Source organism: Lasiodiplodia theobromae, assembly GCF_012971845.1.
Source record: "Lasiodiplodia theobromae strain AM2As chromosome Unknown scaffold_23, whole genome shotgun sequence".
NCBI lineage: Eukaryota > Fungi > Ascomycota > Dothideomycetes > Botryosphaeriales > Botryosphaeriaceae > Lasiodiplodia > Lasiodiplodia theobromae.
In genome coordinates this window covers 710,598-726,662 of record NW_023336439.1, presented here as the reverse complement: position 1 = coordinate 726,662, position 16,065 = coordinate 710,598, and the positions used below count along the sequence as shown (strand labels likewise).

The following is a 16,065-nucleotide window of genomic DNA, read 5'->3' as shown; positions in this document are numbered from 1 at the left end:
ATCATCTCGGGATCGAAGACCATATGTCCTCTGGAGCAAGATCCAGTGCTATGACGGAATCCCTCTGAGGTGCCTTTTCCTTGTTGGATCTTGGCTCGACGGAACGGAAGTTCTCTCTGCACCAGACTTCGTGCTGTCTCAGTCAAGGCCCTTGTGTTCCGCGTATCTCATAGTCTCAACAATTACCGGTGGTGGCTTTGTATACAGCTCCGCTGTCGCTTGGGCAAGAAACAAGGCACTGCGATCTAGGATAGCGACTATCTTCTGGCTTTTTGGCTGTTCTTCCCGGAAGTCGTGTAGGTTCAATGTAGGCAGTCCGTGCAAATTCTTTTTTCCAGCCCTGTCAAGAATTGGGGGCGATGGAACTCAAGTCTACTTACACTCTTCAACCTTATCTCACTACTAATTTTCTTCATAACAGAGTAACGGGACGGCCCCGCTGACTCGACCTCAAGTCTCTCGACTGCTGATACCTAAGACCTTGTAGACGGATTCTCCCACGTCTGTCCTCCCCAACACAATACGCATTTGTAGCCTTTCTCTTTCGTCTGTTTCCTACGCTATCCATCAGTCTTCTCCGTGAAGAAGCCACAAGAAACGAGAAAGACAAAAAAGAAATTGGCTGTTTCTGACGTCTCCTTCTATTATTCGGCAACTGATAGTCTCAAACTAGCGACTAGCGTCTTTCGTGTAAAATATGGCACGTCATCTCAAGAACGAAACCAAATTATATTGCGGTATAGAACCAATTTACGGGAATATTGTTGGGCTATAAAGATCTTCGACAATTTGAGGGACGCCTGATTGCGCTGACCCATCATTAAGCTAGTGGTTACTCATCGCGTTCAAATAGTGGTTGCGCTACTGGTAGCCGCGCTGCTATTGATTGCGGCTTGCACTACGACTATTGCTATCAGCAGTAGTGGTGGTAACCACGCTACTGTGATTACGCTGGCGGACTCACCAATAGTTACGAGTTTTCTAGGGCGCCTGTTAGCAATGGTCTAAGACGATTGTGGAACAAGTGCAACCGACCCTATCTGCCGCTTAGTCCACATTAAAGACCAATTTCAAAAGTCACTCTTACCAACAATCAGACGGTAATAAGGCACACGAAACAATAATACCCATATCGATCTTTGCAGTATCCGTAAGACTCTACACAGCAAAATAAGACAAACGCACGTGCGTGTACACAAAAAGGCACAGACTGGTATCGCACATCGTGGCAATCAAGAAACAACGAAGTAAAAGGCCAAAGGAACAACAAGAATAGACCATAATAAGCATAGTCGAGCCAAATAGCCAAGTACGAGTAGTAGAGCAATAGGGCAAGGAGAAAATGGAAAATGTCGAGGTGCAGAGTTTCAACCTCATTAAGCACACCAACGACCTCCCCCAAAGAAGAACTATGTCCCTTCAGCGAAATATAGAGAGGGAGGGACGTAGAAAGGGTGCAAAGAATAGAAGCAGAACAAGAGGAAAGCAGACCCTATTACCAGCCCATACTACAGAGTACACCGCAACCCCAGCACTCCCGGCCGACCCTGTCGTTCGTGTCCGTCACTTAGGTAGCGGCGCCGCCGCCCTATAGCAGCTATCCGCTCTTCATCATACCCGCCTATTTACTCCCAGTCCCGTTTTTGCAGTCCATGAAGCACCTTTTTTAGTCCTGACTCGAATCAATCTACTACCGTTCGTCCATTCAGTGTCCGCTAGGCGTCACGCTCCTGTCTCTCCTGGAGCCGAACATTCCCCTTGTCCTGATGCTCTTCGGGCTATTGCTAGCCGCGTTGCTCTGCTGGTCATTACTAGTGAAGCTTGTGCGGAGCAAGACTGAGCCCGCGCCTGCCTTGACGAGCTTTTCCGCGCCGCCGCTTCCCTGGTCGTCCAGGAAGAAGACATGGTCGCCAAGGTCATCGTCGGAACCCCACATGTTGTGGTCCTTCACGGTGATCTTGAATTGAGTGTCTGCCGTGCACTGCGTCTTGACAGTCTCGCGGTTAGGGTCAAAGTCGATAGTGCCAGAGGCAGACTTGATGTCCTTGGTCTTGTGAATCTCCTTCAGCTGACTCCTGTTGTTAAGCATAGCCACATGAACACGGACATTGGCGGATGGCGGGTAGCCCATGGCGGTCAGAACGGAAATTGATGCAACACCAGATTCCGCACCACCAGGAGATGGACCAAAGCCGGAAGCAATAGATGCAGCGCCCATGGACTTGTGACGCGAGTGCGGTGTAGTAGGAGGCTCTGCGGAATCAACGTTGATCTGCGGAGGCGGAGGCGATGCGCTACCAGCGGGGGCGGCCGCACCGTTACCGTTTGGCACAGGTGGTGGTGGCGATGATGATTCATCATCGCTGTCTGCGCTAGCTCCACGGCTCTTGCGGCGTTTGCTCAGGCCAAGAGCCTTGCCAACACCACCGCCGACGAACGTTGCGCCCTTGATGACGTTGCCTCCAACGAACATGGCTCCCTTGCCAACGCCCTTGACGGGGGCGCCAATGACCTTTCCGGGAGCGGCAAAGGTACCAGAGAACGTCGACGAACCTTGCCTCGAACGCATAACGAACTCTGGCTTGAACAACATCTTCAGTCTGATGGCGCCGCTCTTGCCGTCCAGGCCAAGCGTGACCTCTTGCTGCTTGAAAGGCTCAAGAACGTCCAGGTTGATAACAGCACCACCCAGGTAGTCAGCCTTGTCGCCAAAGTCCCAGTCGTACACGTCCACTCTGAAGTCTGCGGCAGTCCTGCTCCTAATCGGAACCTCGAAGAATTCGTTCCACGCGGGGTGCAGCGTCTTCTTCTGCTTATCGGTCTTGTAGACGTCCTTACCATTGAGCACAAACTTGCAGTACGGGTCAGAGTAGCCGTTGCGATCGGCAGCGGGAAGATCCGCGGCATCGAGAACGTCGACACGGAGGTTTCCACTGTTGTTGAACGACTCGGAGGGATCCAAGCGCATCTTAACAGGGAGGTACTTGAGGGATACGGTAACCCTGTTCTCCTTGCCATCCTTGTCGTGGAAGGTGAGAACGGTAGGGGTGTACTACTCAGGTTAGATTCAAACCTAATATCGCAGACACGTGGGAGTTATGCTTACCAGACAGCGACGAAGTGTATCAAGAGTAGATCCCTGCAGCTTTCCGATGATGTGATCGTCCTCGCCTTCGCCCTTCTTGTCGAGGTGCTCAACAAGACGTAGGGTAATGCGCGAGAAGTCGAGTTCGCGGACCATCGCATCGCCAACTAGAATGTCATTAGCGCCTGCTGAAGACTTCCATCAGAAAGCAACTCTTACCCTCGTTGAAAGTAGTGTGCTTCGACCTGATCTTCGAGCTGGAGTAGCTCGCGAAGATCTGGTCATCCATGAGAACCTCGAGGTAGCAGTCCGTTTCCGAGAATTCACCCTCAACGAGCTTGAAGATGAGCAGACCAGACTCTGTGGATATATGTAAGTTTGTTTCCCTTTGAATAAGTGCATGGACTGTAAAACTTACCGTACTCGCTCAGCTCCTCAGGCGTCAAGGTGATCTTAGGCACTTCCGGTTTCTTCTCAACGACATCCTCCTGCTCTTGCTCACCCTCGGCGAGCTTCTTAGCAAGGTCTGCAGAGCCATTAGTACTGACGCGATTGAGAGAAGAGATAGTACCACTCTTCTCGCTGCGCTCAGTAATGTTAGCGGAGCCGGTGCTGCTCTTCGGAGTGTGACCAGGAAGCTTCGCGGAGCCGGTACTGCTCTTCGGAGTGTGGCCAGGCCTCGAGTCAAGACTCGGGCGGGCGGTGTCCATGCTTCTGCGAGTATCCATGCTGCTGCGTTGGTCGTCGGAGTCCTCCTCGTCGGGATCGACAACGTTGAGTACAGGGTAGAACGAGGCCGTGTAGTTGAGAGTACCCTTAGGAGGAGCCGTAGGGCTCGTGCGCAGACCGTGGGACATAACAGTTTTGTCCTCGACGACCTCGTACTCGCCGTTCTCGTTCTGACGAAGGAAGTCCTCCACGGGAAGCTCGACATGACCCAGAGACCGATCCTTACCAACGTTTTCTTCGTCCATGACCTCGAGAATGAGCCTCTCGCGGGATGTGTGAACGGGAACGTAGATGACCTCGTCCCAGTCGGGGTTGAGGTTGTTCTTGAACGTGACCGTACGGCCCTTCTCGATACCGGAGAGTAAGACGCGAACATAAGGATCAGACTTGCCCATCGTCTCGACGTTGCGCAGATCACGAGCACCCTTGAAGTCAAGACGCATAACACCGACAGGCTTGATATAGCCACCAGATCCACCAAGAGCGCCCTTCAGAGCAACCGGCTTCCACTGGAGCGTCATCTTGGCGCGGCCTGTCTTGACACCAGCCAGGTTGAACCAATCCTTGCCCTTCTCCATCAAGTCGAGCATATCGGTAAGCTTGATCTGGTAGGTGCCAATGATGGGATCCGTTGCGAGGTCGCGGTCGTCCTTGATGACAAGACCAAGCTTAGCCTTCTTCCTATCGGTGATGAGCAGCTCCTTGGAAGCGTCGGGCCAGATAGGGTTGTTCGTGCGCTTGAGCTTCTTGGAAATGTGGACTTCCTTGCCATTCAGGAGGAGCACGGCGTAAGGGTTGAGTTGACCGATTAAGCTCTTGCTGCTGTCAAGCTCCTTCGCTTGTTCAACAGTGAACTTGGCAATACCAGTAGAAGACTCCGGAGGAGGCATTTCCGTGCCATCCTCGGACTTGAAGCCTTCGAGAACGGGGAAGAAACGGATGTCTGCCTGAATGATACCGCGCGGTCTGCCGTTGGACAGGACTTCAAGGCCTTGGTTCTCGTAGAAGTCGTTCTCCTCGAGCTGCTCAAGGGCAAAGGATGCAATACCCAGTTCCTTGTCCTTGCGGATGTCGTTGTAGTCGTAGACCGTCAGAGTGAGCGTATCCTTGAGTGTAGTAACGATGACATTGACAGTTTCGTTCCAGCGCGGGTTAGCGTTCTCAAACACAGTCTTGGTCTTTCCAAGCACCTCCCGGTTGTTGATCGAAACAGTCGCGTAGGGGTCGGGAGTGCCGGAGAACTTGTCAGGGTTCTTCAGGCCCTGAGCACCGTGGAAAGTAATCTGCAGCACACCAATAGCCTGATCGACGGGGTTGCCAGCCAGCATCTTCGCGATTTCAATCGGGAAGACATTCGGCGCGTACATCATGGGGCCGAGATTGGCGTGAATCTGCTCCTGAATGAACGTCTCAAGACCGGGGATGAAGTTGATATCGAAACCGAAAGTGTCACCGCCAAGAGGCTTGCAGACATAGTCGATAGTAGGGCGCTCAAGGAAGCAGAACTCGACCTTCTCGATGTGCGGGAAAGGAATCTGAAGTTTCACCTTCAGCCTCATGATACCGGAGAAGGCCATGTCCTCAACGATGACATCAAGACCCTTGCTGACCACGCCCTTTCCGACGCGGATCTCGAGAACAACCTTGGGGTTCTGCTTGTTCTTGATCTGACGAGCCGTGAGATCCGAGACATCGTTCGGGGTGAAGCTGAACTTCCAGTCCATCAAGACGATGTCGTCCTGGGCCTTGGGATAGGTCTTGACGTGCTCCATGCGCGGCGGCTTAGTGCCGAGGACGAAGAGCTTCATCCTCAGACTCTCCAAAAAGGTGGGGCATGAAGTGGAGAGCACCTGATCAACAGATGCAACGATCGTGCTGCAGAGAACAGGGGCATAGATGGGCCAGAACTTGACCAGGAAGCTGTTGATCCACTCAAGACTCTCAGTGTCCGTCTCCAAGCGGGCCTTGGCCATCTCGCGGTTGAGGTCATCCCGGAAGTTTCTCCGCACGCGGCGGATCGAAGTGCGGTAGTAGGTTGCACAGAAAGCCATGACGATGAACAGCCAGCCCATGCCACCGCCCAAGACGGCCACAACCCATGAAGAAAGGCATGAGAAGATGATTATACCGGCGTTCTGGTACCAGTCTAGGCAATTGAGTTGTCAGAACGGGAAATGCCAGGTTGCTAGGTGAACAGCGATGCTTACCTCCAAAGAATTTGTCGTCCAATGCGCCTTCAAGAAGCGTCTGGTGGTCTGCCAATGTGCGGTCGTCCTCGTCCTCGTCCAGTCCACCAGGCATGCCGAAGCGTGGGGCCCAGCCAACGCGATCCCACTTCGTCTCGTCATCCTCTGGGGCGGTCACGGCACTGGTATCCGACTTGGCGGTGGGAGAAACGGGCGGCGGCTCTACGGCACCGGCCTTGGAGGGCGGCGGTAGGTCATAGTCTGGGGGAGAACCGTCGTCCTGGACGCGGATTAGCGGAATGGTCGTCTTGTGGCGGGACAGCAACCCCATGGCGTAGAGGGCGGGGGTCTTACGGTATCGGACACGAGCGCTGTGGCCTTGGGTTTATGGTCGTGGTGAAACCCTGGCGGAAGATGCTGCCGAGTGAAATCGTCAGTGCTGCGGATCTACGGTGCCGGGCCACGCATGCCGTGCAGGCGCGCGGGTGGGTCGGCCAAAGGGGCACACAATTGGTAATTTGCGATAGGATTGTGGAGGGCGGAGCACTCACAGAGCGCGCTTGGGCAGCCTTTTCGGCGGGCGAGGCGTCGGGGTTAAAGGCCAGGGCGGCCCCGCCGGCCTTGCGGGCTTCGTCGAGCACTTTCTGCTCGGCATCCGCGGGCGCCACGTTGGTGTTGGGGTCCTGTGCGGCCTCGATGGCGCCCTGCTGCTTGAGCTCGGCTTCCTGCCGTGAGGCCATAGCTGGCTGTTCCCGCAGGTGGGGGTTGCGCAACGAGCGGAGGTCTATCCGGGGAGTGCGGCGCGGTGTTGAAGCTACTGTGGCCGTCAATCGCGCTGCTGGGTAGACCTCAGGTGTGGGCCGGGCAGTTTGGACACGAGCGTACCTGCAGAGAGAGTGGAGGGAATTGGGCGAGGAGATATGGAGTGGGACTCCGCTGGGTGCGATCGGGGCTGGTAGGACGGCGATGGGAAGTTGGCTTGCTGGCTGGAGGCGGCCTTGGCTGACGGGAGCGAGCCCAGAGAGCTTGGACCCTGCTGTATTGCTGCGTCCAGCTAGGCGCACCACCCCGCGCCTGCGAGCTTTGCTGCCAAGCTGGGCCGCGGCCGATCGCACACGCACGCGCGTCACTACCGGGCCTGACACAGTGGCGCGCGCGTGTCCGAACGGCGCTGGACAGCCTGGAGGCCGCTCAGCGAGCGCTCGCTCTGCCAGCTCGTAAAGGTACACTGTGGCATCAATGACGCCGGTCCATTACGTGCAGCCCGCGCCGATCGCTTGAGAGGAGGCCCCTGCGCACCGCACCCCCGTAAAACCTGCTGCTGCCGTGCTCCCCAGCCTCACCAGCACCAGCACCCGCGCACGACACCACGCCACGCATCCGCGCCAAAACCCACCTTGCAAGATCAAGCGCCGGCGGCGCCCCTAGCTGGCAGCGTTCCAGCGCGAAACGCTCTGTGCGCAGGGCTCCCGCCGGCCCAGGGAAGCTGAGCCATTCCTGCACAGCCACGGTGATGCGCCGGGGCTACTGTGTTCATCATATGGCTGTGGATCGCCGGCGAAATCTTCTGGAAGGGTGCTCCCGGCCCCGTGCCGGCCACTTGCGGGCTGCGCCAATCACTCCTACAAGCGCAGAAAAAATGGTTGAGGTCTGACGCAGCGCAAACATTCCAGCAGTGGCGTCACAGCCCTCGCGAGACCCTGTCATGACCGGCGGACGTGCGTATCGACCAGCGCAGCGCCGCAAGTCATGTCGCTCTCGTCGCTCCAATGAGGCATCTCGCTTAGCTGCCGTTTGCCGACCAGCCCCTCCATGCACAGCTGAAAAGTCGGCCGGCCCGAGACGACCAAGTTCGGCGTCCGCCGCCGCACTGCCTTATTCGCGACGACCGTTAATCTGGTGCCTGTCGTTGAGCGCTGAGTTCCCCACATGCTTCCGACCCTCCCGCCCCGACAAGCCACCTCCCGTCGCGCCTCCATTCCGGTCAACCGAGCTTCTCTCACATTACATACGCGCACGTGCTACTCAATGGCTTTCTTTCCTGTTTACAAATACTAGCCGAGACTCCTTGCATCTGAGTCACCCCTTTACCCCTTCCCTATGGATCAATGATCGACGCCCGCTTCTTGTATCGCTTTCTGGCCTTAGGCACCCCCCTTAACTCCTGGAAGCGATATGAGAAAATCTCAATGACACGCCATTTTGATGCTCGCTCATGGCGTCAAAGGGGATCTCTAAAAATACTAACTCCCGGCCCGGTGCTCTGTGAATCGCTAGCATGAAAACTAAAGCAAATTTCCGATGATCCCTCGAGTTTCTAGAACGCCTCGCTCAGCAGAAGATCGATGACTTTGTCCTCTCGGTTTCCCGGTTTGCGTTGTGCAGGTGCTGTGTGACGTCCAACACCGTCAGAACGTGCTCGTACGTCAGCTCAGTCTCCTTCCTCGACGCCAGCAGCTGCGCCGTCTTGAGAACGTTCTTGATCTGCCGTCCGTTCATGTTCATGAGAGAAAGCGAATCCAGCTGCTTGCTGGTGATGGCGTGCTTCTGCGGGGACGCAGCCAGGAAATTCTTCCAGACCGTCAACCTCGAACTCACGCTCAGCTCGGGGTATTCCAACGAGATATGGATGCGGGACTGGAACGCAGCATCGAACGTCTGCACTCTGTTGGTCGTGAGGAAGAGAATTCCTTGGTAGTATTCGAGCACTCGGAGGAAAATCGAGACCAGCTTGTTGCGCTCCAGCTCGTGGAGTGAGCGCTCCTCCAGGAAAACATCCGCCTCATCAAGCAGCAGGATGGCATTCCACTTCGTGCACATCTCCAGGATGTCTGACAGCTTATCCTCGACAGAACTGGGGTCCAGGCCAAGGTCACCGGCGGACATCATGAACAGCGGGACGCGCATCTCCTCGGCGACGGACTCGGCCGTGAGCGTCTTTCCTACACCAGGAGGACCGCAAAGCAGGAGAATAATGCCCTTACCCTTGCCCTCGATGACGTCGTCGAATGAAGCCTTCACCTTGTTCTGGGTCTCAGTGAAGCCAAGGATGAGCTCCTTTTGGTTGGCGGGCAGCACAAGAGACTCAAAAGCATTTGTCTGCCACTCGATCTCGCGCACGCTGTTGACAAACAGGTTCAGCCACTGCTTCGACTTGAGAGAGTAACCGCGGACCAGGGGGCTGGCAATGAGCTTCTGCTCCTCGGTGAGCGGTGGGCGCTTGGACTCTTCCTCCTCATCCGCGAAATCGCCATCCAAAGGCATGCCATCGTACTGCACCTCGGAGCCACAATACGACTCGTTGTCGCTACAGTCGTCGTCATTGTTGCCGCCGACCTCATCATCACCGGAAGTGTCGGCAATGCCTGCAGATGTCGTTTGCTTGTCCGTCAAGGGGTTGGTGTAGATGGCGAAGTTGGGTTCGAAACGGTTCCAGCCGTACGTATCAATGACTACACGGCCCTTGATATTGTACTTCTGCCTCTTTCCCCAGCTGTCCTCCTTCCAAGCGAGACCATGGTATGCCTTGTAGTGTGAACCGGCAAGAGCCTCGAACTTGGCACCTCTCTCCAACAGTCTCTTGCGGAGAGCGTCGGAGTCCTGGTGATACTCGATGGGATAGGCGGAAAGCTGATGGATTGTCCTGGTGCCTGAATAGCCGGGGATCTTGATGTTCAAGCTGCTTGTACCAAACTGCGTGCCGTTCCAATCGACGTACTTGCAGCGCACCCAGAAGCAAGGCCTTTGGTTGTCGTCACAGCCATAACGGGTATCAGTGAGCTTCATGGCGGTCTCCTGACCATCATTCCGGCAGTAGATGATGGCGCCGGGCTGGAAGAGGGTCCACAGGTGCTCGTAGGTCATGACGCCCTTGGAGATCAGGTCCTGAGATTGTTCAATGGTGTCCTTGAACTCGGATTGCAGCACGTTGAGGAGGACATTGGCGTGTTCCTTGGTGACACGCTCATCTTCGGACTTCGAGTTGGCATCCAGCTTATCGATTGCACGCTTCAGCTCCGGCCATCTGTGGATGAGCGGCTGGAAACGGCCGTCGAACTCCAAGCGCTTGAGGCCGGGTGTCACGCCGGGGTAGCCCTTGAGGACGCGCTCGAGGAGCTTCTTCAAGAGTGGGCTCTGGATGACGATGGAGTGCATCTCCATGACCTTGCGGGGGTCGTTGTAGACCTTGACGTTGCGCACGAGAAGTGCCCATTTTGCCGTCTCTGCGTTCTCAACGGGCTTGCCAATGTCCTCGGGAATGGTGTCCTGCCACTGAAAGCGGCCCTTTTTGTCTTCCTTGCCGGAGTAGAGGTTCTTCATTCCGCACGACATACCGACCTTGGAGGGGTCCAAGGTTTCTTCCGACTTGTCGTCCTTCTTGTCCCCCTCTTTCTCTTTCTCATCCTTGGTTTCGCCATCCTCGGTCTTCTTCTTCTCAGTCTCTGTCGCCTTCTCGCCGTTTACTGCGGATTCGGCGGATTTTCTGCAACAGCAGCAGCAGCTCGAGGTGGTCTTGATGTTGTGGTTCTGCTCCTGCGTCACTGGCTTCGAAGCATCCTCAGACGAGGAGCTGTCGTACATGTGCGGCGCCATTGTTAAGCGATTGTTTGGATTCAGGGCTTGCGTGGTGCGATGAGAAAATGTTGAGAAAGTCAAGTGATGTGCTGACCGCAGAAGTGTTGGGTTGGGTATCAAATGGCGGATGCAAAGTGAAGTGACTAAGGTGATACCCCGCGCGCCGTTTTGAATAACTTTAGCGGTGGCGGGCGAAAGAGTCATCAATGGCGCAGGAAGGCTGGACGTCGCCGAGGTGCTCTTTTAAGGACACCGCAGCCGCTGTTGCCTTAGATCTGGACGTCAATCGTGGAGAAAACACGAGGCTGAGCAGCACGAGCATCAGCGCGCCTATCTCCGGCGTCCAATGAGACGGCAGCTTTCGCACTAGTTGCGGTTTGTTGCCTTGCGCTATCCACCATGAGGCTGAGTTTGGTCCATTTGAGAGGCTACAGCAGGCGGCAGGCGCGTTGAGCATCGCCCATCCCACGTTGCCAACTGGCGCTGCCTGCAGCTAAGACAAGCTACATGCCGCATGTATATGGGCTCAGCGGTGCGAAGCGTGCATAGCTAGTGAAGTGACAAGCGACAGATCAAACCTTCCGGGTGGTCCCCGGCAGGGCCGCTGCCCGTAGCTGCAGGTGAGCTCGAATACATCAGCAACGGCAGGCGCCCTGAAACAGCGCCAATGGCAGCGCTGCCGAGCGGGAGTCAGCGGCGGCAGCGGTGAGGTACGCCGTGGTACGGATTACATGATGACGGGATAGCGTCGACTGTTGCCTTGCCATGCAGTGGTGGCGGTGCACGGCAGGCTCCAGCCACAGGGCGCGCCACACAATGAGGGGTGATGGGACGCGGGCGCCGGGGTCGGATGCTCAGCACTGTGATGGACGAGGGGCACGCTCTTCTTGCGCCGATCGTACGCCTTGTCAGAAGACGCTGTCTCACCGCGAGTAATTGGAATTACTCAACGTCGCATCCTCCGGGGCACTGGGCCGTTTGTCCTCGCCCGTCCCGCGCTTGGGCGGTCAGAAAAGCATGTGTTGTTGAGTGTGCGGCGGCTCCAGTGCCGGGCGTCCACGTTGGACGTCGTACGAGACGCGCTGCCCCGGCGAGGAGGCGCGACTTTCTCCAGAGCCCCGTCTCAGGTCCCTTGCCGCCATGGCACGGTGGAGCTTTATACACCCGCGAGCCATTTACCCCGTCCCCTCCCGGGCCCGCGGAGGCAGCACGACGCTACCAGGCGAGGCGGGCGCGGTCCGGCCCAGTCACAGCGGAGCGCGCGCACGCCATGCTGCAAGGTCCGGTGAGCAGTTTTCCCGTGCATGAAGAAGGCCCCAGAATTGCGAGACAGCGCGACCTGGGCTTCTAGAAGCGGCATGGACGCTAGAGCCGCCCCTCGCGGATAAAGGCTGCGCTGTTGGACGCGGACCAGCGACGGCCGGTCAGCATCAAGACGGGAAGAAACCCGCTATCACAGTCACAGAGGCCCGATAGAGGTGTTGCACGAGCGTGGGCTAGAGGGCTTATCGGAGGCCGCTAAGGCAGAGGACGGCTCTCGCTGCTGCAGCCCGCGGGCGCCACGGCAGGCTGGTGGTGTGCAGGGAGCACGATGGCGCTCAGAGACAGCCTGCTTTTGTCCCACAAAAATGCAGTCTGACTCTGGGCCGCGCTGCGCTCGCGTCGCCCGGCCCGCGCGACTTGCCCGCCGCGGCTTAGCGAGGCGCCAGTCGCTGTGAATTTCGTGCCAGAACCCTGAGAAGCTTGACGCACAAGCATACCGCCCCAGGCAGTCGACTCCCTCTCCCCAGCTGATATTATTAGACAGCCCGCCACCGCTCTCCCGGCTCCCTCTCCTTTCCTCACGATGAGCAATTCCACCGCGACCAGCGCCCACCCGCCTGCCAGCGCGCCCGACCCGACTGTCAACGCCGATGCCTCCCAAAGAGGGCTCCCCGCCGCCGCTGCCGCCGGCTCCGCCGAACTCGCCCATCTTAAAGTAAACCTCAAGAACGCCCTGCGCCAGTTTCCCGACTTCCCCAGCCCCGGCATCCTGTTCGAGGACATCCTGCCCATCTTCGCCGACGCCGCCCTGCACCAGCAGCTCGTGCGCGCCCTCGAGCTGCACGTCTCCAAGAACTACCCCAAGAAGCCCGACGTCGTCATCGGCCTCGAGGCCCGCGGCTTCCTGTTCGGCCCCAGCCTGGCGCTGGCGCTGGGCGCCGGCTTCGTGCCCGTCCGCAAGCAGGGCAAGCTGCCGGGCCCGACGGAGACGGCCAGCTACCAGAAGGAGTACGGCGAGGACTTCTTCCAGATGCAGGCCGACGCCATCAAGCCTGGCCAGACGGCCATCATTGTCGACGACATCATTGCGACGGGTAAGTGGCCTGCGGGCCTGGATAACGCGTTGCGGCGTGCTAATGGCGTGCGACAGGCGGGTCTGCCGCGGCTGCTGGCGACCTGGTCAAGAAACTCGGCGGCCAGCTGCTTGGCTACCTTTTCATTCTCGAACTCGAATTCCTCAAGGGCCGCGATAAGCTCGACGCGCCCGTCTACACTCTTCTCTCGGGCCAGGAGGAAAAGTCGGCGTAAACAGTGGCGGCTGAGACTTTTTTTGGCCGATCCCGAATGCGCCCGAGGCGCCCAACCACCTCCAGGCCCGGCCTGCGTTTAGCTGCATATCCTTGACACGTCACAATTTAAAAAGAAAAAAATATCCGGGCCGCGGAAGACTCTGCAGGCTGCTTTCTACTTATTTCTTAAGGCTGACGAAGGAGCGCGTTTTGGGTGGGAAACTTTGCCGGGGTTGTGAGATACGAACTTTTTCTGGCGTCGGAGGGGCATCCGCTATCTGTGCAGCGTCGGTGTCGCCGTTTTTTGCATTGTTTCGGCCCATACGTCCGGATTTATGATGAATAGACCTCGGCCATTGAGTGGCCTGGGACTTTTGCGCATGTAGCAAGACGATTTGTTTGTCGAAAAATAAAAGTAAGTTCCAATTGATGAGCAGCGGTATCGGCCATTCGCGGCTTCGCTCGTGAGCACCCCGCCATGCCCCGCCAAAACCGAGGGGGAGCACTCTGACTCTTCGGAATGCCATCGACGATGCTCCGTCGCATAACAACTCCACGCCTGCTCTTCTCACGCCCCTCCGCCGTCCGTCAATTGCGCATCCCATCTCAATTGCACGCTCGACAGCCCGCCCGCAACATGTCTGACATGCAGAAGATCTTTACCGCCAAGGCCTGCCCTCGTAAGCCCCTCCCGCAAGTTGCCAGACGGCATTTGGCCCCAGCTAACACACCTTAAACAGCTGCCGGCCCTTACGTACGTCCATCACTCCTTCCACACGCATCCGATCTCCCGCTGCACACCAGCATGTGCCCTGTTCACACACGGCATTGAAGCTCAGCCCTTCAGTTGCCGACGCTCCAGCCCGCTTACGCACCCTCGTTCACATGTATCGGCCACGCCACTGACGCGCAGCCCGACTTCTAGACCCAAGCCGTCCAGGTCGGTCAGCAAATCTTCGTGTCGGGCCAGATTCCGGCCGATGCGCAGGGCAACCTGATCGAGGGCACCATTGCCCAGAAGACCGAGGCCTGCTGCAACAACGTGATTGCCATCCTCGACGAGGCCGGCTCCAGCATCTCTCGCGTGTTCAAGGTGCGTTGCAGAATCGGACCCATTTATCTGCTGCAAACGCTGTCCAATGGATGAGCGCTGACGACTGAAATGTGCATACGGTCAGACCACCGTCTTCCTCGACGACATGGCCAATTTCGCCGAGATGAACGGCGTCTACGAGAAGTTCTTCGCCCACAAGCCGGCGAGGAGCTGCGTCGCCGTCAAGACGCTCCCCAAGGGTGTCCCGGTCGAGATTGAGTGCATTGCTCTCGCTGGCAAGGCTTAAACGATTCGCTGGAGACACCACGGTGTGTGGCCCAGAACAATGGGTAGCATGCATGGATCCACGACAGCAAGTGTCGGATCTAGAACCAAAAACGAATACAAAAAGCAATTGAGCCATTGGCGAATCTATTGGTCTCCGTGACACTAGTCTGTGATGTGAAAGCCGAGTTTCCAAGCTGTACACTGCCATTTTATGTGCATCAGAAAAAAAAATAGATAGAATATCGCCGGGTGCGGCGCTGGCGCATAGCGAGGGACGTCAGCGCCAAGCGAAGCGCATCAACACCGCGTTCACATCACCTCCGAAGACCACCACATCGTTTACCCGCAATCGACATTTCCAATACCGCCCCACGCGCCGCGACCCACCCTCCCCTTCTTCAGTCGCCGCCGAACCCTCCGCCACCTCCACAACCCCGCACCATCGCATCAATCATGGCCGACGCCGAGATGGACGTCGACGTTCAGCCTGCCGACACCAAGGGCAGCAACGAGGCGCGCACCAAGGATGACGCCGTGGCCGTGCGCTCGATCGAAGGCTGGATCATCATCGTCACCAACGTCCACGAGGAGGCCAGCGAGGAGGACCTGACGGACATGTTTGGCGAGTTCGGCGAGATCAAGAACCTGCACCTCAACCTGGATCGTCGTACTGGTTATGTCAAGGTGCGTCGGCTTACCAGCGGCTTTCCGAGACAATGCCTCGCTACCGTCATGCTATCTTTATGAACAAGGATGCCGGGGGCTAATTGCGTTCTGACCCTTTTTTTGCGTGTAGGGCTACGTGTTGGTTGAGTACCCGACCATGGCCGAGGCTAAGGCGGCTATCGAGGGCGCCGACGGCAAGAAGCTGCTCGACCAGACCATCTCCGTCGATTACGCTTTCGTGCGCCCGCCGCCCAAGCAGGCTGGTGGCCCGCGCGGCGGCGGCCGTGGACGCGGCAGGCCGAGGAGCAGGAGTCCTGAGGACCGGGACCGCGGCCGCAGTAGGAGCCCGGAGGACATGAGGGACGATGCCGAGTGAACGCCGGAACAAAAGGACACGAACGAATGCACACACCCGGACTTTGGCTTAAGCAATTCGCACGCAAGATGGGTGATGGTGGACATTCGGAGTAAGGAAGCTGAAGGCGTGAGATATGAAGGCAACGTGGAATGCACCCTATACCGTGGGTATTGGTCATTACCCGAAGTGGTAGTATCGAATTCAAAAGCATGCTCCCGGCTTGTCCCTCGGCAAGCTGGTCTCAAAAACATTTAACAGTAAGTCACGCTCTGCTTGCTCTCGTCTTTGCCGCTGTGACTGACCTGATATCAGATACCCAAACGACGAGAATCTATCTTTGAGGCCTTGCACGAGCTTGCATAACCTGAACTTCAAGTTGGATATGGACTTCTGGCTCCGATGAAAATACAGAATAGTGGTGCCTTCCACGCCATAGCCGATGGCGCGCCTCATCGCGTGACAGCAGGTTTGTCATGACCATGCTTATGGCACTTGCGCAATTGCAGTTCTTGAGTATTTCTGTTTGAGCAACCATTCGTCGCCTCAACAGTGCACTGCACACCTCCGGACAATTAGCCATCACAAACATCGGG

At 57.0% G+C, this 16,065-nt stretch overlaps 5 protein-coding genes across 5 annotated transcripts; 3 read left to right on the top strand and 2 right to left on the bottom strand.

Annotated features, from left to right (window-relative positions):
- Positions 1 to 1,705: 1,705 nt before the first annotated feature.
- Positions 1,706 to 6,740, bottom strand: LTHEOB_7726 (Membrane bound C2 domain protein; the record flags this gene model as incomplete). The annotated part of the gene is made up of 7 exons (XM_035517124.1): positions 1,706 to 3,052; positions 3,107 to 3,252; positions 3,305 to 3,445; positions 3,504 to 3,611; positions 3,657 to 5,960; positions 6,022 to 6,280; positions 6,552 to 6,740. The coding sequence occupies 7 exons, from the start codon at positions 6,738 to 6,740 to the stop codon at positions 1,706 to 1,708; spliced, it is 4,494 nt and encodes a 1,497-aa protein (XP_035371235.1).
- Positions 6,741 to 8,331: 1,591 nt separating this feature from the next.
- LTHEOB_7725 (ATPAse AAA+ type core protein) lies at positions 8,332 to 10,593 on the bottom strand (the record flags this gene model as incomplete). Its single annotated transcript, XM_035517123.1, has 1 exon — positions 8,332 to 10,593. The coding sequence occupies one exon, from the start codon at positions 10,591 to 10,593 to the stop codon at positions 8,332 to 8,334; it is 2,262 nt and encodes a 753-aa protein (XP_035371234.1).
- A 1,828-nt stretch (positions 10,594 to 12,421) lies between these two features.
- Positions 12,422 to 13,146, top strand: LTHEOB_7724 (Adenine phosphoribosyltransferase 1; the record flags this gene model as incomplete). Its single annotated transcript, XM_035517122.1, has 2 exons — positions 12,422 to 12,932; positions 12,989 to 13,146. The coding sequence occupies 2 exons, from the start codon at positions 12,422 to 12,424 to the stop codon at positions 13,144 to 13,146; spliced, it is 669 nt and encodes a 222-aa protein (XP_035371233.1).
- A 618-nt stretch (positions 13,147 to 13,764) lies between these two features.
- LTHEOB_7723 (YjgF-like protein) lies at positions 13,765 to 14,467 on the top strand (the record flags this gene model as incomplete). The annotated part of the gene is made up of 4 exons (XM_035517121.1): positions 13,765 to 13,807; positions 13,868 to 13,881; positions 14,053 to 14,220; positions 14,306 to 14,467. 4 exons carry the CDS (start codon positions 13,765 to 13,767, stop codon positions 14,465 to 14,467), a joined length of 387 nt encoding a protein of 128 aa, XP_035371232.1.
- A 434-nt stretch (positions 14,468 to 14,901) lies between these two features.
- LTHEOB_7722 (RNA-binding protein 8a) lies at positions 14,902 to 15,490 on the top strand (the record flags this gene model as incomplete). Its single annotated transcript, XM_035517120.1, has 2 exons — positions 14,902 to 15,132; positions 15,245 to 15,490. 2 exons carry the CDS (start codon positions 14,902 to 14,904, stop codon positions 15,488 to 15,490), a joined length of 477 nt encoding a protein of 158 aa, XP_035371231.1.
- Positions 15,491 to 16,065: the final 575 nt, after the last annotated feature.